This window comes from Ceratotherium simum, chromosome 37, assembly GCF_057802395.1.
Source record: "Ceratotherium simum simum isolate JZ-2026a chromosome 37, ASM5780239v1, whole genome shotgun sequence".
Taxonomy (NCBI): Eukaryota; Metazoa; Chordata; class Mammalia; order Perissodactyla; family Rhinocerotidae; genus Ceratotherium; species Ceratotherium simum.
The window spans coordinates 12,652,436-12,678,337 of NC_141936.1; the positions used below are offsets into that span (position 1 = coordinate 12,652,436).

A 25,902-nucleotide genomic window follows, 5' to 3' on the forward strand; every position below is an offset into this window, starting at 1 on the left:
CACCGTAGGAGAAGACAGTGAAAAGGAGTATCTCTCTAGCCCCAAGATTATTAGAAGAGATAATGGGTGCCAAGGTGGAAAAGGGGAGGGGGGGCAGGAATCCAGAAAGAAAAAGGATTTTAAAGGGAAAAAAGGCAATCAAAACAAGTCTTGAGAGGCTGGGGATGAAATAAGCAGCAAAATCATCATCAGACAACAAATATGAGTTTAACGTTACAGAAGGTGCGAGAAGCCTGTCTAAGAGGGAACAGCGGCTACTGCTCAGTGAACAAAGAATAGGCACTAGAAACCCTTTTCAACAGAAAGAGCCAATAGAATAGTTTGTTCTCTGTTGTATCCCCAGTGCCCAGAGGCGCCAGCCTCATAGTAGACACTCAATAAATGAATAATGGATGGATGGATGGATGGATGGATGGATGGATGGATAGACGGATGAATGGAAGAAGAAACATATACATTTCTTTAGAATTGAGGAGTTAAATAAGCAGAGAAAGAGAAAAACAGCAGTAGTGAAATTGTCGGAAAAAACCTTACAATTTATCTGGCCAGGTGAAGGATGCTTTTGTTGTGTTTGTTTTGTTTGTTTTGTTGTTGTTGTTTATTGCCATAACATTGGTTTATACAATTGTATAAATTTCAGGTGTACATCATCATACTTCTATTTCTGCATGGATTACATCATGTTTTCATGTTCACCACCCAAATACTAATTACAATCCATCACCACACACAGTTTTCTTATTGCAAATTACAGCATCACATAGGGAATTTAGCAACAATAGGGAGTTTTGGTTACTTAATTTTCACTCAGAGAAAAGCAAAATATCTCAACAAAGTTTTTACTTACCTTTCTGACAATGTCAACTTCGGGAGGAAGTAGACAAAATTGTTATTTTAGAATTAATATGATTAAAAATATCAAACTGCTACTTAGTTGGAGATTTCAAAAGCCTTAAAGTGACCAATTTGTTTTAAGAGTTTCTTAATAAAACAAAAGGATATATCCTGCATAGAGTCATACTCTAAATTTTACAAAAGCATTTTTAAACTTCAGAAAACACAGAAATAATATAGCCCGAAACTGTAATTTTTTTAAAAGATAGAAATAGGAATAAGACACCAAAAAAAAAAAAAATTCAGCCTTGAGGGTAATTCCAACAAGGAAGAAAATGGTGATAAAAAGAAATAGATGTAGCTCGCTCTGTTGAATGAGATCCAATTTTAAGAAGGGAATGAGGAGCAAAGACTAGAGATAAATAAAAAAGATTGGTCTAAACACCAAGACTTCTTCTAAGGCATAAAACGAGAAGAGGTTTACAAAACACACCAAAAGAAAAAAAGGTTTTCTTGAAGTAATGTCTTACGGAAAAAGGAAAGAATAGAATCAGTGCTAGGAGAAATAGCAGATGATGGAGAAAACGAAGCTAGAAGAATTGAACTTGTATATTCTCATCCATCCCTCTGCATCCTGCTCCACCGACCCAGCTTGCCCCCCCGAACCCCATAGCACTGACCAGCTCCTAATGTTCTGCATAATCTAGCATCCTATATAATATAACATTCTATATAATCTAACATTCTATATAAAACACACGCATGGTATTGTTCATCATCTCCCCCTCCACAATATAGCTCCACTAGGGAAGGGATTCCTGTCTCTTCTGCTCACTAGTATATCCCATGTTTCTAAAACAATTCCTGGCACAAAGTAGGTACTCCATATATATTTGGTGAATGGATTTTTTTGTATAAATGAGAATGACATTTAAAATGAAAAGGGCAGATTAATTACAGTTCAGGCATGATTTTTAAAAGCCAAGATCTGTGAGAAGGATGAAAAAGTAAGTAGTCACTTTAAAAAAGAAAAGTCTCCAGATTCAGGTAGTTTATATTCCAGGATATAAAAAGAACTTGTATGTGTGATCAAAGGATCACCTCTGAAAAGTCCTAGTGAGTAAGAGAACAAGCAAGTAGATGTAATTTTGAAAAGGGAGACAACAATGAAACAAAGACTGTGTAATTAAAATGAATCACCAGCAAAATTCTACGACTGATTATAGCACAAAGGATATGTGACTACTTAAAAGTATGTTAGTCACAAGGAACAAATATAAGCAAACAAAGAACAAGTCATGCCTGGAAAAAGCATTATAGTTTTGCCAGAATTTCTTAAATGTCTGCTAAGGAGTTTAAGCAGACATGATGTAGAGTCACATATGGTCATTAAGGGAATTAGACAGACATATCTAGCAACATATGTGATTATCAGGGAGATGACTTACACATAGCGTAGGCTTGTGCATGTTGTCAGGGCAATGACAACGTCATAGTGTAGCATGATATGCATTCTCGGGAGTGACACAGATATAATACAATGCCATATGTGGTCATCATGGAGATGATGTAGACATGGGTTGGTGTCATGCTTGGTCATGAGGGAGATGGTGCAGATATAGTTTAGGGTCAAATGTGGTCATCAGGGATGACCTAGACATAGCATAGTGTCACCCATTGTTGATAAGGAGATGACATGGACATAGTCTACAAGCAAGAAAATGAGACATAGTGTAGCATCATACATGATCATCAATAAGACGATCCAGATGTAGTATAGAATCATACATGGTAGTCAGAATGTTGATGTTAACATAGTGTGCATTGTGTGAGGACATCAAGGGGATAATGCAGCCACTGTAGCATTCTATAGCATGATGTGTGGTTGTCAAGGAGATGAAAAGATATAGCGGAGCATCATATGCTATCAAGCAGATAATGGAGACAGTGTAGAGTCATATGTGGACTACAGGGAGATGGCACATACACAATGTAGCAACATATGTAGTCATCAACAGATGACACAGATATATTGTAGGATCATACATAGCTCCTGGATATGACACAGACTATGTCATCACAGATAGTTGTCTAAGAGACAACACAAAATAGTGTAACACTCCATTTGGTTCTCAAGGAGATGACATAGACATGGTATAGCATCACATTTAGTTTTCAAGAAGAGGACATGCACATAGATATTCATAACCAAAAAGAAAAACCTCAGTTTAAATATCATACATAGTTATCAAAGATGATGCAGTCATCACATAGCATCACAGGTGCTTGTCAACTAGGTTTTGCAGATATATTGTTACATCATATATGGTTGTCAAGGTGATGACAGACATCTTGCAGCATCATATATTGTCATCACTGAGATTACCCATAGTATAGCATCATTCATAATTACTAAAACATGGTGTAGACATAGTATAACTTCATTTGTTGTTGTCAAGAAAATGATGCAGACAGTGTATACAATCATACATTGTTGTCAAAGAGATGAGTAGACATAGTGCTACATCAGACTCAGCTTTCAGAGTGATGTAGTATATAGATATCTATATATCTATATAGTATATATAGAGAGATATAGTATATAGTATAGTGTCATATATGGTCATCGGTGAGATAATGAAGACATACTGTTGTATCATACATGATTGTCGAGGAGATAGCAAAGATATTTAAACATCACATGTGTTCATTAGAAATATGCGACTGACATTGTGGAATATCATAAATTACTGGGAAGTAATGTATCATAATACGTAATTTTCAAGAGGATGACACAGACATAGTATAGCATCATAAATCAACGACGTGAAGTATGGCCTAATATCATAAAGGGTTTTCAAGAACACGAAGCAGATGATAGTATAACATTACATGTAGTTATCAGGAAGAGGAAGTAGATGCAGTGCAGCATTCTATGTGGTTATCAAGGATATGACACAGAGTGTAGCATCACAGATGGTTGACAGAGACAATTACACTATGTCATAATAAATGAGAGTAGTGAGATGAAACATAATATAGCTTCACACATGGTTATCAGGAAGTTGGCCCAAACAGAGTTTAGTATCATAGGTGTATACTATGGGAATGACATATCCTACAGCATCATCCATCATTCTCAAGGAGACGGTGTACATACAGTATAGAATCTTATGCAGACTTCAAAGTGATAAAAGAGCTATAATAGATATTCGTGCATTGCATCATTAAATAATGGGACATAGGGAAGCAGCATGCAGGGTTTCAGGGAGGGAGATGATACAGACAGTGTAGCATCCTATGAGGCCTTCAAGGATACGATGCAGACATAGTGTAGATCATACATGATCATAGGGAGAAAACACAGTCACTGTGTAGTATCATACATAGTTGTCAGGCAATGACCCAGGAATAGTGTATCTTCATACATGGATACCATAGAAGCGAGGCATTGTGTAGGACCACACATAGTTAAAAGGAAGAGGAAGAACACATCTCTGGCATCATGTGCATTTTGAAGAGATGACATGACATAGTGTAGAATCAAACATGCCGTGAGATGACACAGAACCAGTGTAGCAGCATACATCTCATCAGAATGATGACTCAGACATTGTTGTGGCATTCATGGCCATCAGAAATGACATATATATAGTGTAGCATCACATGTGATCATCAGTGACACACATAAATATAGTGCAACACCATAAAGGGGCTTTAGGAGATGGAGAGACAGTGTAACATACGGGTCATCAGGCGTATGATGCATGTTATCATGCATGATTATTAAAGATAGTATACAGACAAGAGATAACATTACACATGGTTGTAAAGGGATGATACATATATAGTGTAACATCATACTTATACTAGAACAAGATTAAGCAGGCATAGAGTACTATCACATGTGGTCAGCAAGATGATGATGCATACATAGTGAAGAACCATACCCAGTCAAAGAGATGATACGACATGGTGAGGTATATTACTCAATGGTCAGGAGATAGTGTAGATATGCTGTGGTGTAATACGTTGTCACAAAAGGTATAACATACTCTAGCATCAAGTGGTCATCAAACAGTCGAGACAGACATGGTATAGCATCAAACATGGCTTTGAAGGAGGTGATGCAACATACTGCAGCAACAGTGGTCATTCTCTAGGTGGTGAATCTGATATAAGGTAGCGTGATGCATAGTAATCAGGAAGATCAGGCAGACAAAAGATCACGATGCATAGTCATCAGAGAGACAAGACAGACATAAAGCAGTGCCACATGTGGTCATCAGGAAAATAACATAGATGTAGTGTAGCATAGGTGATCTCTATGGAGATGAGGCACACAGTGTAACACTGTTACGTGGTCATCAATGACATGACACAATATAGTATGAGAGATGGTTATCAAACATATGGTACAGACATAGTGTAGCATCATAAGAGGTAATAAAGAGATGCTGTATACTATAGCATCATACATGGATATCAAGGAGATGTCATAAACAGATACAGTATAACATCAGATGTGTTTCACCGGGAGACAACCCACAATATACCATCATAACTAGTTATAAAGGATATGACACATAATTTAGAATTATGTGGTTACCAAGGAGATGAAGCAGCATAGTATTGCATCATATGAGGTGTTCGATGGAACTGAACAGACTTACAATAACATCCAGGTAGTTATTAAGGAGATGAAGTACACACAGTGTAGCACCACATAGTTATCAAGAAAATAAGGCAGCTATATTGTAGCAGCTTACACAGTAATATGGAGATGACACCGACAATGAGTATGGTCATACATTGTCATCAAGGTGATGACCCTACATATAACATCATACATGGCTATTAAGGAAATTAATGAAAGGATAGTGTTCTATATGGTTACCAAGGAGAACAAACACTGTAGATATTCAGAGGTTATTGTCCAGGAAATAACCTTGAAATAGTGTAGCATCATGCATGGTTATCAAGGGAAAGACACAATCATAGTATTGCATCCCACATGATGTTCAAAGAGATGATGCCGACATCTTACAGCATCAAACGTGGTCATCAGCAAATTGACCCATAATATAGAATACTTTGTGGTCGTCAAGAAAAAGAGGGGGGCTGGACCCATGGCTTAGCGGTTAACTGCGTGCACTCCGCTACTGGCAGCCCAGGGTTCGGATCCCAGGCGCGCACCGACACACTGCTTGTCAGGCCATGCTGAGGCGGTGTCCCACATACAGCAACTAGCAGGATGTGCAACTATAACATACAACTATCTACTGGGGCTTTGAGGAGAAAAAGGGAAAAAAAATAAAGGAGGAGGATTGGCAATAGATGTTAGCTCAGGGTCGGTTTTCCTCAGCAAAAGGAGGAGGATTGGCATGGATGTTAGCTCAGGGCTGATCTTGCTCACCAAAAAAGAAAGAAAGAAAGAAAAAGAGGGAGACATAGTCTAACATCATTCATGGTAATCATGAAGATAATAGAGAGACAGCATTGCATCACACATGATATTTAATTTGAAGACACATACATAGGGGAGCAGCATATATCATCATCAAAAAGATGACACATAGAGTATTATTTGAGATTATCAAGGAAATGATGAAGTCATAGCATAGCATCATGCATAGCCATCAATGAAAGGATGCAGATATAGTTTACACCCCTACAAGGTTGGCAAAGACATGAATAATGGCATAGCATTATGTAATTACCAAAACATCCTGTACTACTAGCATACCATGATACATACTTAAATAAGAAATGATGCAGAGGGTGGCATCATATTTTTCTGTCGAGGACATGCTGCAGACATCAGGAAGCATCATTCACTGTCCTCAGGGAGTTTACCCATAGCATAGCTCATACATGGCTATCAAGGAGGTGAGGAAGTCACGATGCAGCATCATATGTAACATGTTAAAGGATGATACAGACATAGTGTAGCAAGATATGCGATTGTCAGGAAGATGACCCATAGCATAGAATCATACATGATTATCAAAGACATGATGCAGACATATCATATCATGTGATTTTCAAGGAGAGGAGTCTTCAGGCAGAAAATGCAAACATGCTATATGTCATACATGGTGCTATGGGCTGAGTTGTGTTCCCCCAAAATTCATATGTTGAAATCCTAACCCCCAGTACCTCGGAAGGTCACTTATTTGGAGATAGGATCTTTAAAGAAGAAATTAAGTTAAAATGAGGTCATTAGGGTGGGCCCTAATCCAATATGATTAATATCCTGATAAGAAAAGGCGATTAGGACACAGACATACACAAAGGGAAGACTATGTGAGGACACAGGGAGAAAACTGCCATCTACAGGTCTCAGAAGAAATCAACCCTGCTGACAACTTGGTCTTGAACTTCTAGCCAGAATGGTGAGCAAATAAATTTCTGTTGTTTAAGCTCCCCAGTCTGTGGTACTTTGTTATGACACACCCAACAAACTAATGTAGCAATCAAAGAGATAATGCAGTTACAGTATAGCATCACATGTGCTTGTCACAGACATAGTGTAGCATCACACATGGTTGACCAGATGACACAGACATCTTACTGCATCATACACGGCTGTCAGGGAGATTACCTATAACATAGCATCATACATGATTATCAAAAAAATTATGCTAACATAGTGTAGTTTCATCCATTGTCAAAGACATGATGAGACATAGTATAGCTTCTTACATGGTTGTCAAGAAGATGACCGGGAAATAGTGTAGTATCCTTTTGGTTGTCGGGGAGATGATGCAGATATAGTGTGGTGTCATACATTATCAAGGAGATGACACATAGTGTAGTGTCATATATGGTCATCACAGTGATGATATAGATACAATTTTGTGTCGTATGAAGATATCATAGATTTGACACAGGTATGAGGCAGACATATTGCAGCATCATAAACTGTAGCCAAGAAAATAACACAGAAATAATGTATCATCATATCCTGTTTTCCAAATGACACAGACGTAGTGTAGTATCATACACGGTAATCATGGACATGATGCAGAAATAGGTTAGTCACATACTATAGCATCTGATGGAGTTGTTAAAGAGATGACGTAGTAGTAGTATACAACACACATACTTGTCCAGGAGGTTTCACATAATGTAGCACGGTTGTCTAGAATATGATGCATATATGATGCAGCATTATACATGGTCATCAAGGAAACTATCATAGTATATAGCATCATACATGACTATCAAGAAAATGATGTGAACATAATATAGCTTCATATGTTATTGTGAAGAACATGATACAGAAATAGGATAACATCATACATGTTTTTAAGGAGATGACACAAAAATAGCACAGCATTTTACTTGATTGTCAAGGAGATGGTGTGGTTATCAGGATATGACACAGACACAGGGTAGCATCATACATAGTTGTCAAGGAGATGATGCAATCACAATGTAGCATCATAAATGGAGATCAGTGAGGTGGCACACTGTAGCATCACACAAGATTATCAAGTTGTCAACATAGACAGCATAACATCATACATGCCTACCACGGAGATGACGCACAATATAGCATCACACATAGTACTCAAGGAGATGACATAGCAAAGCACAGTGTCATGAGCAGATTTCAAAGAGATGATCCAGACATAATGTAGACTGATGCAGATATAGTAGACCCTGCAGACATATTTGTCAGAGAGATGAGGTGGAAATATTACAGGATCACATACGGATCTCTAGGAAATGAAACAGATATGATAGAGTATCATACATGGTTATAAAGGATTAGATAAAGATATATTGTAGCATCATACATGATTTTAAAGAGGATGACAAAGACTGTAAATTAAAACATAGAAGTCAGGTATATGATATAGACACAATATAGCACCATACATGGTCATTAGAGGGATAACATACATGGTCATCAGATGGATGATACAGATGTAGTATAACATCATATTCGTCTCCAGAGAGATGATACAGACATAGTGTAGCATCATACTTGGCTATCAAGGTGGTGTGTTACAGGATAGCATCAACACATGGTTACCAAGGAGATTAAGCAGACTTAGTATAGCACCGCACAAGCTTGTCAAGGAGATGATGCAGATAGAGCTCAGCATTATAAGTGGTTTTTAAATGATGACAAAGTCATGGTGTAACTTAAAACATAGTCATCAGATGTACGGTACAGCATCATATGTGACATCATTGTGTTATTAGAGGGATGATGTAGACTTAGTACAACCTCATACATGGTCATCAGGTGGATGACATAGGTATGGTGTAGCATTATTTGTAGTCTTCAGGAAGATGATACATAGTGTATCATTATACTTTAGTATCAAGGTGATGACTCACAGAATAACATCACACATGGTCGTGTGATATCATGAGGTGACATAGCATCACATATGCTTGCCAAGGAGATGATGAAGATGGAGTGCAGCATGATACGTGGTTGTCAAGGAGATGAGGCAGACACAGTATAGTATCACACATGGTTATCAAGGATATGACATAGACATAGTGTAATGTCATACAGGGTTGTCAGGGAATGTTGCAGAAATTGTGTAGTGTTTTACATGCTTGTCAGGAATATATGGTTTTCACGAGGATGACTCAAAGTTTAGTATCATTAATTATCATCCAGGACATGATGAATACATAGTATACCAATACAGATGGTTGTCAATGAGATGATATAGACATCTCATAGCATTCCACGTGGTTTTCAATGAGATGATGCAGACACAGCGTAGCATCATATATATTTGTCAGCAAGATGAGTCCTAGTACTGCATCATACATGGCTATCAAGGAGATGATGCCAACATAGTATACATCATATGTGGCAACCAAGGAGATGATGCAGGTAGTGTGGTTTTTAAGAAGTTGATGTGAGTATAGGGTATTATGCATGGTCATCAAGAAGATGATGCAGACAGCATTATGCCCAATTGGTGATCAGGAAGATGATGCATACATAACGTAGTATCTTACTTGGTGACCAGCAGATGGAGTAGACGTAGCGTAGTGTAATGTGTTGTCATCAAAGAAATAACATAGATATTGTAGTGTCATCGTAAGTAGTTATCAAGGATATGATGCAGATATGGCATAGGATCGAACGTGGTTTTAAAGGAGTGGATGAAAACACAGCACAGTATAATACATCACTTTCAAGGACATGATGCAGATATAATGTAGCTTAGGTCCTGGGGGGATGAGACAGACATAATCTAACAGCATACATGGTCAACAGATACAATACAATACAATAGATGTATTGTAGCATCATATGTGGTCTTCACGGAACTGAGACACGCATAGTGTAGCGCCAGCCCATGGTTATAAATAAGATGATGCAGACATAGTGTAGAATCACAAGTGGTAATCAAGAATATGATGTATAGCATGGCACCTTATATGTTAATCACAAAGATTTGCTAGATATAGTGGAGCAGCACATGTGGTTATAAAGGAGATAATGTGGATTTATTATATCACCATAGATGGTGGTCAGGTTGATGAGGTCAACATAGTGTAGCATAATGCGTGACGGTCAGGGAGATGACCCAGAATATACCATTATATATAGTTATCAAGGAGATGAGGAAGACCTAGTATAACGTCATATGTTGTTGTCAAGGAGGTGACGCAGACATTATATAGCATCACACGTAGTTATCATGAATATCATATCATATCAAGAATATGATACAGACATAGTGTAGTGATGTACACGGACATCATAGAGATAAAGCAGATATAGTTTCTATCATAGCTGGTCATCAGGGAGATGAGACATAGTGTAGAATCATACGTGGTTATCAAACAAAGCATAGAACCCTCCATAAATTAAATATATGAACAGATTACCTACCATCAGCTGAAGCAGTTGCAATAAGCTTGCCAGTATAATCAAAACAGCTGTCTAGTATTTCATCATCATGGCCTGTTAATGTTGCCACACATTTTCCATTTGTAGCATCCCAAAGCTGCTTAAAAAAAAAAAAAAGAAAAAGAAGACGACTATGACTTCCTGTCTTAAACGCAAAGATGGCCAGAAGTAGTCTTTACGACATGTTTATGGCTAGTTAAATAACAATGCCAAAGCCAACCATTTAACAAGGCACACTTTGGATACAGAGAAGACCAGAGACAGAAATTTAGAACAAGTGGTACAAATGTGCCACTACGTTAGGAAAAAATCTCAAAGTACATTCACTGATTGGAATGGAAGTGTCCTCTTTTTATAAGAAGGTCACTAAACGATAAGGAGCTTGCTCTAAAACTACAATACTAGAAAATGAAAAGTACATTAAAATTATAATACATTTGGTATATAATCAAATAATAATTCCACAGCATAAGCTCTTAGTAACAGAAACTCACAGGCAAGGAGACACTGTGTTGCGACTCCTTGATGTTCACTCTAATCAAAATTTAATAAACAAATAGAGGGGCATTAAACAAAAATAAAGCCTTTTAAGATAAGATCTTTTAATACATTTGAATCAATTACAATTGTTTTACTACATAAGAATTCCTTTAAACTTTGGGTATCAGAAACTTAAAATTTAAAAATTCCCAGTTATTATTTATAAATTAATATCTTAATTTTATAGCAAATTACTAGTTACTAAATTACACTTAATTTAGTAATTAACAAATTACTAAATTTGTTAGTGTTGCAATGAATACCTGACACAGTAAAAAGTACAGACACAAGAATTATAAAGCAGAGATATTTCTTGAGCTCACCATGCAGGTTTTGTCCATAGAGCCAGTTAATATTAGAGAGCAGTCCCAGTTGAATAAGGCACTGCTAATCTCAGCACAATGCCCAATTAAGGTATAGACCTTCCTACAAAATGCAAATGATTCAAACTGGTGAAAGATGCCTTACTTCAGGATATATGCACAAGTAATGATGCCAAGCCCATCAGTATAAGGGTCTACAGTTTCATTTTTCCAAAATAATGTCTTTGATGACAAAACAAAGATGGCTTTACTCTAGCTCAAAAAGAGTCAACTAGCCTACTAATTTCATTTCTATACAAATATACTTAAATTTTAAACAATCAAAGATAATAACATTACTTAAGACAACACTTCAGAAAAGAATGAGTAAGAAGTAGTAAGGGTAGTCTGAAATTCTGGAAGCTTTCTTACACCAGATAAGCAGACCCCTGGTAGTTCAGAAACTAACCATCAAATGTCTGAAGGGCCCTTCCTTCTCTCTGACTTCCTGTTGCATTCATCTAGATGGGTACTCATGATAATTAGCCCCTCTGTCAAAATGCAGGCAAGTCCAAGTGTGGAGTTTTACAACACAAATAGGCTAATTTAGTTAACTTCTTAGCAACTAGGACTAAAAATAATTAGGAAGGAAATTGAAGTTCTTGGATTAAATTAAATTTGGAAAATTACCCATGATATTATTTATCCATGCCTACCATAATAACAAGCCATTGAAATTTGATTACATAGTACATGGAATAAATAATAGCTATATAACCAGACTATTGCTAACATTCTCCTTTTATGTTGCTGTTTGGCATTATTGCTTCAGAATTCTGAGAAATCACGTATTTTTTGTGGATCAGAAATAGCATTAAAGAAGGAATTAATTCATTTTCAGTATGTCCTATTCCCACGGAATCCAGAGCAGAGTTAATAGGTACAAGGTTAAACTAATAACAAACATTGTCTTCTTAATCTTTTGATCCAGGTTGAAAAATTCTTAAAAACTAAGAATACCTTCCAGTATCAGCATCCCACACTGCGACTGTGTGATCAAAAGACCCCGTGATGATTCTGTTTCCTGAGGTGTTAAAGGACAAGGAGATGATTTCAGCTGAATGTCCCTAAAAGAGAGCAGATATCATCATGTGTACCTGTAGATAAAGCAAGCTCTACAAACGTACAATATCATAGCTTAAAAAAAAATGCCAGAAAAAGCAGAGCTATTTGGGAGAAAGAGATTAGTGGTTGGCTGGGGTGGGAATGAGGAGTGACTGCAAAAGGGCATGAGGCTTCTTTTTGGGGTGACGGAAATGCTCTAAAACTAGATTTTGCCAATGGTTGCACAATTCTTTAGGTTTACTAAAAATTGGCAGACACTTAAAGTCAGTCAGTTTTAACTCAATTAAGCTGTTTTTGCTTTTGTAAAGAAAGGAAGAGGGTGTCTTTTAGGAAATCAGAGGGCTTCTTTCACATCTTCTTGGAAACACTAAGGAGGGCTGTATGTTTTATGGGCTAATAATAGGTGACAGGCAAAAGAAAAATATTATGAAATAAAGTTAGTAGCTTTTTAAAGGGGAAATTGTTATAATAATTTAATATAAATAAATTAATAAATATCTGGCCTTTGGCCTGACTTTCACCTGGTTACAGTCTAGGGCTGACGAATCAAACTGCATGTGACAATGGGGAGGAGCCCCTCTCTGCGTTAGATTCTGCTTGGAGTATATCCCTCGTTTTCCTAATTCTTTTAGTAAATCAACATAATTACTTTTTTAAATAACACTAGAGTTATTCTGGTTGGTTCCAAATGACAAAAATTAAATGTAGCTGAACCTTGAAATTCTATTTTTTTTTATTTTTATTTTTTTGTGTGTGAGGAAGATCAGCCCTGAGCTAACATCCGTGCTAATCCTCCTCTTTTTGCTGAGGAAGACCGGCTCTGAGCTAACATCTATTGCCAATCCTCCTCCTTTTTGTCCCCCAAAGCCTCCGTAGATAGTTGTAGGTCATAGCTGCACATCCTTCTAGTTGCTGTATGTGGGACGCGGCCTCAGCATGGCCAGAGAAGCAGTGCGTCGGTGCGCGCCCAGGATCCGAACCCGGGCCGCCGCACGTGGAGCGTGCGCACTTAACCGCTAAGCCACGGGGCTGGCCCTGAACGTTGAAATTCTGATCACACAAAACAAATGTATTCTTTGGTGGCAGACAGGCGTAGGTACAAGAGCAGGACGCGTCCCTTAGGATGCTCTTAGGCATCTGTCTGAAAAAAGAAGTAAAGAAGCGGTGACCCACAGAAAAGATGAGAACGAAGATCAGAAAGACCATACTTATATTAATTAATCATGCTCGGCACTCTGATTTAAGGAAAAAAAATTCTTGGTGTTAGTTAAAAACAGTGCTTTTTCCCTTTTGTTTTTTTTTTTTAGTCCAATTTTTAACTTTCTTAAAAAAACCTCTCCTAAAAAAGAGGTCCTATGTTTTTAACTAATTTATAACTTGAAAGGATAAGAAAACCGGATTTCCCATCCATCTGTTCCCACTGATCGCCACAGAGAACTGCCCTGCTTCTGTTTGGCGGTTGGGGCTGGGGTGGGAAGAAGCAGAGGGCAGCAGGTCAGAGGAGGGCGCTCAGCGTGTTGCGGCAGCGGCAGCGACAGACAATGGCCCCTGTGGAGATACACAACCAACTGTTACTCTGGGCAGCGCCCTCTGGCCTTTTCACCTCCTGCCACTTGTCTCTTGTCATTTCAGACTTCGTACCACAGGAGGTTTCTAAGACTGGAGGGTAGAGCAGAGTTGTTGACCATCATCCCTTTAAGGAATCTCCCGGCAAGGTTCTCCAGTTCTGCCTCTTCCAAAAAGTCCCAGCCTCCACCTACTTTGCTTTTAGCCAGACGGATGATGACATGTTTTAAGCTACAGTTGGTATGGCTTACAGTCTGAAGCTAGTCAAAATAAAAGCTCATCTGGCTTCCCCAGATTTCCATCTGAGTCTTTCGGAGTAGCCAGCAAACCAACTGGAACACTCTCTCACTCCAGTCTGAAAACAAATAACTCAAAAGCATCTTCTAACTGAGAGCTAATTTTGTAATAAAATTCCAAATTAAAAAAACAACACAAAGGTGATATCTCATTGTACTTTCGATTTGTAGTTCCTTAATAATTAGTGATGCTGAACATCTTTTCATGGGCATGTTGACCATCTGGATATCTTCTCTGGAAAGATGTTCATATCCTCTGCCCATTTTTTGATCTGGTTGTTTGTTTTTTTGTTGTTGAGTTGTATGAAATCTTTATATATTTTGGAAATTAACCCCTTGTCGGATATATGATTTGCAAATATTTTCTCCCCGTTGGTGGGTTATCTTTTCATTTTGTTCATGGTTTCCTTTGCCTTGCAGAAGCTTTTTAGCCTGATGTAGTCCCATTTGTTTATTTTTTCTTTTGTTTCCCTTGCCTGAGTAGACATGGTATTCAAAAAGATACTGCTAAGATCAATGTCAAAGAGTGTACTGCCTAGATTTTCTTCTAGGAGTTTTTGGTTTCAGGTCTTACATCCAAGTCCTTAATCCATTTTGAGTTAATTTTTGTGTCTAGTGCAAGATAAGGGTCTACTTTCACTCTTTTGCATGTGGCTGTCCAGTTTTCTCAACATCATTTATCAAAGAGACTCTCCTTTCTCCATTGTATGTTCTTGGCTCACCTTACACCTGTCAGGATGGCTATAATTACCAAGACAAAAAATAACACATGTTGGAGAGGATGTAGAGAAAAGGGAACCCTCATACACTGCCAATGGGAATGCAAACTGGTGCAGCCTCTATGGAAAACAGTATGGAGATTTCTCAAAAAATTAAAAATAGAAATACCGTACAATCCAGCTATCCCACTACTGAGTATTTATCCAAAGAACTTGAAATCAACAAGCCAAAGAGATTTATGCACCCATATGTTCATTGCAGCATTATTCACAATAGCTAAGACCTGGGAGCAACACAAGCACCCTTCTATGGATGAAGGGATAAAGAAGATGTGGTATATATATACAATGGAATACTACTCAGGCATAAAAAAGGAAAAATCATCCCCTTTGCAACAACATGGATAGACCTTGAGGATATGATGTTAAGTGAAAGAAGCCAGACAGAGAAAAACAAATACTGCACAATTTCACTCACATGTGGAAGATAAACAAACACATGGATAAAGAAAACAGATTAGTGGTTACCAGAGGGGAAGGGGGCTGGGGGATAGGCAAAAGCGTAAAGGGGCTCATATGCATGGTGACAGATGAAAATTAGACTACTGGTGGTGAGCACGATGCAGTCTATACAGTAATCGAAATAAAATAATGTACACCTGAAATTGCACAATGTTATAAACCATTATGATCTCAATAAAATAATTGAAAAAAAACACAAATAATAGGCTTATCCTAAGGAAAGGCTAATGAAAATGTAGAATTCTTGAAGGTATTAACATTATTAACATACTGTTAAAGTGAACACTTCCTCTCCATTCTGAATGTCCCACAGTTTGGCTGTTGTGTCCATACTTCCGGTAGCCACCAATGTGCTTTGAGGATTGAATGATAAACACACCTGAATTACATGAAATGGAAGAGGTTTTAGAAAGATAGAGGTTTCAATTGTTAGTTTTATATAGAAAAGCTCCAAGATGCAATTGCCTTAGCAGATTCAGCCTAATTCCCTGTACGATAGGCAGCACAATACCAAATATGAGGACCCTGCTACCTGCAGGTGGAATCCTGAAGCCTTCTCCTCTTGAGAAGAGGCTGCTTGTTCTTCCTCGTCACCCGGCTCAGGCTTGCAGGGGCACTGGCTCCCTTGCCACTTCCAGACCACAGAAGCACAGCAACAAAATCAAACACATTGCTTTGAGATTCATGCATGCTGGCTCCCATTCATGCTTTGCTCTGAGATTCAGGCTGGCTGGCTCCCATCTTCCTTGTTGCTGTCATCACAGTTCTTTCAAGCACACCCCCTCACTCACCAAGGACTTTGGCTACTGGCTCATAGTCTCCACTCTAAGTCCTTAGGAGGCCTTTGTGTGGGCCATCCATCCAACACCCCCAGACCCATGATCCTGGGCTCCTTTTCATAATCACTCCCATCACCACCCCCTGGACCTTGACATCACCTTCTCTAAAAGATTCACTGCCAAGACATCAATCTCTAGTTACAACTTCCCGATATTTCAGATTTCTCTCTTCCTTACCACACCCCCTTCCCCAACCAAGATATCTTCCAACTCATTGAGATCCCTTCCTTTTCTCCTGGTCCGTCATCCCCATTCAATGACACCCTGGAAGCATCACTCCTACCAGCATCCTCAACACTGTTAGTCTTGTCTTTCAACTGCACCCTCCATAATGCTCCTAACAACTTACATCAAGCAGAGATTTTACCCACTCATTTGCCCTCACTACCTCATCACTCAGCCGAGGCAGCTTAAGAAACTGGCATAGCAGATTACTGGTGTTGCTCATTCATGCCTTCTGTCCTCAACTGTGTCCTCAGCACCATTCCCCACTTTGTTTAACATGCCTCTGGCTCCACACATCCTCCCATTCCCGAGTCTTGCCCCCACTCCTGTCCTCATCCTTCCTCAGCAGATAACTCGGCCTCCTACTACTTCCCTGAGAAAATTCCTTTATCAGGTGGGAATTTCCTCACCTGGCCCTCACCCTCCTTTACTTCAGTCTCAGAGAGACCCCTTCGCCCATTCTAACACACTCTAGGGGAGATGTGCTTTTCCTTCCCTCTAGACTGCGTCCTTCCCAGTGGCCTATAAACATGCTTGAGCTCTTCCCACATAAAAACAAAGCCTCCCTTGACTCTATGTATCCCCTTTCAACTACCTTATTTCCCTTTACAACCAAATCCCTTTAAAAAATAATCTACCATCACTCACTGTTTGCCCATCTTCCATTCTTCAACTCTACTGACACCACTGGCTAAATGTCCAATCCAAGAGGCTTGGTCGGTTATCCCACTTAACCTCCCTGAGGTTCTCGATATTTTCTTCCTTCTTGATGGCTTTGACAGTGCTGTGCTTTTCTTCTCTTACTTCTTATCTCTTTTTTTGTATCTTTTGAAGGTTTCTCTTCTCTATCTTCCCAAGATTCCATCAGTCTTCTCCCCATACTCTACCTTTCCCTTGGGGCAGTTCAATTGCTCAGTGGTTTCTACCACCACCCAGATGACAGGGACACGCCATCTACGTCTCCTTCTCGGACCTCACTGCCCAGTTCAGCCCCAAAGAGCCAAGTACCAAATGGATGCCTCTATTTGGATAGCACACGGCTTTTATCCATCTGTCTAAGACACAAGAATCATAGGAAGCAAACCTGCTCCTCCTCTTTTTCATACAGAATGGTGAATGACACTGCCAGTTGCCCAGGCCTGAAATCAGGGAACCATCCTGGTTCTCCTTTTCCTTCATGCCTCATATCTACTTAGTAACCTATTTCTATCCTCCACCCTCTAACCTCTCTCACATTCTCATCACCTGCCTCATGACAGGCCTTCATCATTTTTGCTTGGACTGCAACAAGATCCCCAAGTGGCCCATACTTCTGATCTTACCTACTTTCCATTTCTCCTTCGCACTGCCAAAAAATGATCTTTCCAAAGAGCAAAACTGACCACGCCATCTCTCAGCTGAAAAGTCTCAACAGTATGGCATTATCTACAGGATAAAGTCCAAATTCCTTAGCCCAGCATATGAGACCCTCTATAAATCTGTAATATGGCCTTGTCTGCCTCTACCACTTCAATCATGCACACCCTATGGTCTGGCTTTGAATGGGTTTCAGGTGTGCCAACACACTGACACCCTTAACCCAGGCAGCTGGGCAGCACCAGGGATCCTTGCCTGTCACCTCCAACCATGGGCAGCAGGCAGCTCCCCACAGTGTGCTGCATGTCATCACCGGGGAAGGTTGGAAAGCACGCTCTGCCACACACAGCCACGTGAGCTTTCAAGCACGTGCCACTGTTGCACACTTCCTCTGGGCATTTGCCGGTGCAGCTCCCTCTGCCTGGAATACAGGTGCCACTTCTCTGCAAAGTCTTTCCTGAACACCCTCCCTGGCCAAGGAGACTTGATTGCTCCCCTCTGTGCCCTCACTGAACTCCTGCCAACTTCTAGCACACCTACAACATGTCTTTGAATTTACTCATTGACATCTCTACTCCTTCTACTATACCACAAAATTCCTAGAGAGCAAGAACTATGTCTGATTCTATTTGGAATCCCAAGCACATAGGCCAGAATTTCTCACACAGTCAATATTTAGTAAACATTTATTGGATTGATGTTGTTGACCATGAAAAATATGGATGTCTTCCTAGGAACTAAATATAGAGAAAACCTTTTCAAAATCCAAGGGAAGTGGAAACATGGCCACACTTTCAGAACGAGGATTATGCTTTTCTTATGACCTTTGGCAAGTTACTTAAGCTCTCTATGCCTCAGTATCTTCAACTGTAAAATGGGGATATATCTACCTTATAGGGTTGTTATGAGGCACAACCAAGCTAATATATGTAAAGGGCTTACACCAGTGCATTGTGCACAATGAGTGTCATTAAAGGGTCAGTTACAATTTTTCACTGCAATATCCCCAGTGTCTAGCAAAGTATCTCAAACATAGCATGAGCTCTTGTTGGATGAATATACCATGAACTTGAAGTATGTATATAAACAGATTTCACTCCTAAAATAAGCAGGCTGTTTATTTTTAAAACCTATCACTTGTTCCATAGGGTGCCAATTACCTCACTAATTGTTATAAGATGTAACACAGAGTTGGCCAAGGGCAAGGGCTTCCCAATAGTGAAAGCTATTGAGAGTATCAACCTATTCATGCAAATTTAAGTTCTAATGATATCTGGAAAACCACCAGCCTCAATATTTTACATGATATAAAAAACTTATTTTAAAAGCTATTTTAAGAATTTCATCAACCTTCATCAAGTGAGTCCATTAAAGACAAATAAATGAAAAAGAAAAAGTCAAGGTGGATATTGTACTCTTATACTTATCACATTACATGTCTACTTAGTCAATGCAGTATATCTGCAAGATATTAAAACTAGAGTAGTTTGTGAATTATATCAACACCACTATATAAAATATACATAGACCTAAAATACTGGATGACATTTTAAAATTAATTATGAAGGTAGAACCACATTAATTTTACAATGGAATCCTAAAAAGAAATTGCAATGATGTGTCAATATTGGTTCATCAATTGTAACAAATGTACCACCCTGGTGGGGGGTGTTGGTAGAGGAGCATGCTGGTAGTGAGGCATGCTGTGTGGAGGAGAGGCAGGGAGTATATGGGAAATCTCCATACCTTCCTCTCAATCTCACTGTGAACCTAAAACTGCTCTAAAAAATAAAGTCTATTAAAAATAAAGGAAAAATTTTTTTAAAAAAGAACAGCAACATAAAAAACAAAATAAAATAAATGTACTCACTATTTCTGCCGTATGACCCCTAAAGGTATGGTAACATTTTCCTGTTTCTACACTCCACAGTTTACAAGTCTTATCGAAGGACCCAGTAGCAATTTTGTCACTAAAATTTGAAAAAAAAAAAATTTGAAATCAAATCCAACCATAGTATACGACACATTGAATTAAGACAGATATTAATACATGGATCTCTGTCTATTCCGAAGTTTACTTCACTTTTAAAGCAATAAGCAATCCTATATTTGTTTCAGTGGATAGCAAAATAAAGGTCTAATTTTTTAATGATATCAGTTTACATGTTTAATTTTAAAGATTTTACATTAAAGGTATATGTTTAGGATTACAAAAATCTTTTAAATGAGCACAGTGAATATGGTAAAAGATTTAGTTTAGAAATTACTAACAAATGAAAATAATGTATGAGTTGTATAAACATAGAAAAACTCTGTTAGTATGTCTACTGAAAAGTATAAAGAAGAAAACTGAAAAGATATAAATCCAATTAACCATATAGCTAGATAAAGTTTTGAGAAGTTAGACGGTGAGTGTCTCCTTGGGAAAATAATACCTATGTTATTCCACTTGTAAGGTCTTGGAACAAGAAAGAGAGTTTAGAGACGAGAAATGATAAAGACTTTAGTCTTTTTCAAACAAGAATGTTTCGTGTTTACTGTGGAGCAAGGCTACTGTCAACACCCAACGGATAAGACTAGAATAACCTGTTAAGCTTTTGATCATGGAACTAAAATATTTTCCTTTACCCTTGTCCCCTAGCTGTCCTTTATATAGCAAGTCACCAAAATGTTCACCCAACTGGGTCACCATTTACAGTGCAAGTTCCTTGCCCAAAAGTGTGAGGGGTCTTAAGACCCAAAATACATAATCCCAAAGCAAATTATAAATGCTCAGCACAGTTGCAGGATTTATATTTGTCCAGACTAACACTGACACCTTCCTTCTCTCCTTTGTTCTCAGGCCACCCACATAGTACTTCCGTGGTCTCTAATACTAAAGGGAAGCAAGGCCCTTTCTGTCCATGCTCTGGGGACAGCTTGCTGTGGGGAATACTCATCCCCCCGTCAAAGCTTCCAAACACACAAGGCTGGTTTTCCACCCAGAGTCTCTGCACCGGCTCTCTCCTTTGACGTCCAGTCTAAGGCATTTTTCCATCAGCTGCTGCTGTCTTTCAACTTCTGCTCAAGATAGACTGAACGCCCTACGAGTTCTTCATCTGTTCCCTCCTTCCACTTTCCATCCTTCCTGCCCCTCAAACATGTCGGTCTCAAGTTGCTATTGTTTCTTGATCATTTTCTGTTCTATCACATACTGTTCTCTATATCCATATGACATCAGATTATAAAAGATTTACTAACTTCAATGTTTTTTAGAATTACTTTATTGAATCAAAGCTTACTGCTGATCTAATGTATAAAACATATAAACACTAAACTGGTTGAAGTTTGTTTCTCTCTTGCGCTCGCACACACGCGCACACACACACACACACACACACTCCCTCTTATTCTTTGGTGGTTCTCTTGAATTCACTCCACCAAAATCCCAATGCCTCCAAGTGCAATGGAAATCACTGCTTTAACCCATACATAAATCAACAGACTATGTCACTGGACAAGTTGGTTTTTCATCAGGGACACCTAGTAGAATTCAATAGAATAACCAGAAAGTGAAGGAGTGTTCCTCACCTCTCCATCCCCAGAAAACCTAGTTCTCAGATAGACATCCAAAAATGTCATGTCTGTTAAGTAGACTATTAAAGGAGATGGTACTATATTATACAGAACATACCTTTAAAATCCTTTAAATAACATTGCAATTAAAGTAGGAATTATACTAGAAGTAAAACAGTGTCATTTATAATTTCAATAAAATCTTTCTCTTCCACCATAAGTTGGTGTAATAAAGTATTATAAAAATTATCCTTCTCTACATTATAAAAATGTATGCATCAAAGTTAAATTTTCTGTAATTTACCTGGAATATTTAATCATTTTAATGTACCAATTAAGTTTTGTGCCATCACAATGTGTTTTGAAAGTGTATTACATTTTTAAAAAGATATAATGACATTAGCAACTTAGATAAGTTTCTAAAATTTGTGGTATAAAATTTCTACTCTAAGTGCATCGCATTTTTATAAAATTTCTTCTATTGCCTCTGCCACTGTCTTAGACTGTTTCCATCATCTCACAACTGTATTACTGTATCTGCCTCCTAACTAACCTCCTTGCCTACTATTTCTTCCCACCCCCAAACCCCTGACCACTTCTCTCTGCCAGAGCAATCCTGAAATAGCACTTTCATTGTGTCACTCTTTTGTTCATCAACTTTCATGGTGACTCAGTCCCCCAGAACAGAGTTCAAACTACACAGAATGCTCTGACCTCACCTATCTATTTCTCACATGATACGTTCACCAGAAAGACTGGCCGCTGAGCCTACCTGATGAAACCCCACCTGTAACACGGGGCTGCTAAGGTCCCTTGGCCCAGGGTGTCCTCACCACCCCTCTCTCCACCTTCCATCTTTCATGCTTACGCTTTAGTCTCACAGCATCCTTAAAGACCCCAACCAGGAGAAATCACCATGATCTCTTCCTCCTCTTAACTTTTAACCATTCACTGCTTTGTTCTAGTCATCATAACACTGCAGTAAAAGAAACATATTTGTTGAACTCACTTGGTTAATGAGAAAAGTCAATTCAAGTGGCCAATCACAAAAAAGATAGACAGGCTAAAAATTTTTACTCAAATATATACATCCATCTGCCAATCTTTTGACAAGAGGCCAAGGCCTTTTCAACTAATTGGAGTTCATTATCTGTCTTACAGGAATCATGCCCAACCTCTATAATTTCCAATTTTCTTTTCTTTAAAGTAGAATGAGAACTTAAAGAACTTAAACACACTTGCAGAAAATTTGAGTGCCAAATTTTTCTAAATTTTTACAATAGGTTTTCTAATTTTTACATTGGTCTCATCTACAACTTTACTTAGTAACAATTTTTCAAAGATTTACCTTATCTATGTTTTCACAGAAACAACAGCTTTATTTTCACACTCGTATTTCATTAGTTTAAGCAGTATTTAATTAAATTACATATTAAATTACATAATTACAATTGAAAGCACAACCAACATAAGCAGGTTTGTGGACAAATACAACTAACTCTTGATTAGCTTAGAGCCCAACCAGTGGGAAGAGAAGTTAAGCATACCAGTGGGTAGCCTAGTTGCTGCAAGCATTCAGGGAGCCACGAGTATCAGTATGTTGCACAGAAGGATAGAGAATGTTGGTAATTCAATTGAATTGGGTAACTAGAGGTTGGTTTAAAAATGCTTCTATTGTATTTGGTACTTAGCATGTTACTATACGTACTTTTTTTCTACCTGGTAAGACTAAGTAAACCATGCTGTGTATCCCTGCATTCTCCAGAAGCATCAGCCCAGTGCTATAACATCAGTAGGAGCTGCCTGTCCGAGAACCCCCAAGGGCAGAGAGTCAGCCTTGCTCAACCTTGAAATGTAGCTCTCTTCTTAACTACCGTGTGATCCTGGGAAGGGTGCTTGAACTTTATGTACTTTATCCGAGGACAGTAATACCTATCCCAAAGCTCCTCTAAGCACTGAAGGAGGTGTTTAAAAGGCTTTCAAAGCACACATCAAGCACTCAATAAATTTTAGTTCTGTGTCTTCTTCCTTTCCTCTCCCAATAGATGGAGTAAGGGATGAATTAATGGATTAATTAAGGAATAAGTGAATGAATGAATGTCTTTTTACCCATAAGGATTGTTGAACGCTATGGCATAAACCACATTCCTGTGCCCCTCCAGAGTGTGCAGCTCCTCTCCAGATGCAGTGTCCCAGAGTTTGCATGTCCGATCGTAGCTTCCTGTGATAAAGCTAACACAAGGAATATAAATAAATCCCAGGGCGAGAATAGCAGTGTTTTAATCAAGACCTCCTTTTTTACGTGCAGGATACTAACCCATTTACCTTGTTTTTGTTTTGTTTTGTTTTGGTGAGGAAGATCAGCCCTGAGCTAACAACCATGCCAATCCTCCTCTTTTTCGCTGAGGAAGACTGGCCCTGGGCTAACATCTGTGCCCATCTTCCTCCACTTTCTATGGGACGCCGCCACAGCATGGCCTGACAAGCGGTGTGTCGGTGCGCACCCAGGATCTGAACCAGGGCGGCCAGCAGCGGAGCGCACGCGCTTAACCGCTACGCCACAGGGCCGGCCCCTACCTTGTTATTTTTTATGATGGAAATTGTGTATGCAGAACAAACAGTTAACTTGGGAACAATATCTAAATCCTTTGACTTAGAAACTGCCCAATTTTATCCCAAACCCAAAAATGAGTCACTAAATAAAGAATAATCCTGCCAAGAATTATTCTCATAATATCAATAACTATATAATTAAATAATGTTAATAATAAATAACACCTTCTGAAACTCTAATATAGCTCAATTAACAGTATCATCCTTCCAGTTGGTCAGACCATAAAATCTTAGCAGCATCTTCTATTCCCCTCTTTCCCTCACATCCCACCCACAAGCTAATAGTAAATTCTGTTAGCACAATCTCAAAATACATCCCTAGTACGGCCATTTCTCACCAGCTCCATTGGCTCCATCTCTTGCCTAAATAAGTGAAACCATCTTCTAATGGGTCTTGGCTCACACATGGCCCTTACAAATCAAATATTTTCCTCACAGAAATTGGAGTTATTTTTTAACGTTCCTCAAATGGCTTCCTAGCAATCTAGAGGTAAATTCAAACTTCTGCTCATGGTCTACGAGGCCAGCATCCTTGGCCATCTCTGGGAATCTCAACTGCTCCCAAAAGCACATCCTGACCAGTCACACTCACCTTCTCACTAGTCTCTGAAGAACTGGATTGTTTCTTTTATATTTGCTAGTCTTTCTACCCATTTCTTTTATATTTGCGAGTTTACCACCATCATCCCCAGGACCTGGAACAATGACTGGCACACTAGTAAGTATTCAATAAATATTTGTTTAACATTTAAAAATCCTTTAACATGACTGTTCTACTACAGGAATAGTTAGTATATTGACCTCTAATATTTTAACTCAAAATAACAGTATCTTAGTTATTCCTTAAATATTCCATTAGCAAAGATATTTCCCTAACAGGAAAAAAATGCACAAAATTGAAAAGCCAGATTGAATGTCAAGTGGTAGTGATAAAAAGTGAAAACAAACTCTGATATGTAAACTCAACTCAGTAGGAAGGTTGACAAGGCAGTGTATCTCTGATTCTCCTCTAGACATTTTCCTCCTAGCTTCTTTGGGAACATAAATTGATACAGTCATTATGGAAGACAGTATGGTGGTTCCCCCCAAAATTAAAAAATAGAACTACCATATGATCCAGCAATCCCACTTCTGGGTATATATCCAAAGGAAATGAAATCAGGATCTCATAGAGATATCTGTACTCATGTTCACTGCAGCATTGTTCACAGTAGCCAAGATATGGAAACAATTTAAGTGTCCGTCAAGGGATGAAAAGATAAAAAAAAAATGTAGTGTAAAATAAAGGAATATTATCCAGCCATGAGAAAGAAGGAAATCCTGCCATTTGTGACAACATGGATGAACCTGGAGGACATTATGCTAAGTGAAATAAGCCACACACAGAACGACACATATAGTATAATGTCACTTATATGTGGCATCTAAAAAAAAGAAAGTTGAACTCACAGAAGCAGGGAGTAGAACGGTAGTTACCAGGGGCTGGCGAGTGGGAGAAATGGGGAGATGTTG

At 38.6% G+C, this 25,902-nt stretch overlaps 1 protein-coding gene across 2 annotated transcripts in view; it reads right to left on the reverse strand.

Moving 5' to 3' along the window:
* Positions 1–25,902, reverse strand: part of DAW1 (dynein assembly factor with WD repeats 1) — a 48,321-nt gene that overhangs the window by 4,742 nt on the left and 17,677 nt on the right. For both annotated transcript variants that reach the window (XM_004427652.2, XM_087424528.1), the window contains exons 5-10: positions 23,887–24,009; positions 20,093–20,192; positions 16,074–16,181; positions 12,595–12,701; positions 11,596–11,698; positions 10,715–10,829 (exon numbers count right to left, since the gene is read on the reverse strand). In XM_004427652.2, coding sequence (XP_004427709.1) covers positions 10,715–10,829; positions 11,596–11,698; positions 12,595–12,701; positions 16,074–16,181; positions 20,093–20,192; positions 23,887–24,009 — 656 coding nt within the window. The remainder of the gene's footprint in view (positions 1–10,714; positions 10,830–11,595; positions 11,699–12,594; positions 12,702–16,073; positions 16,182–20,092; positions 20,193–23,886; positions 24,010–25,902) is intronic.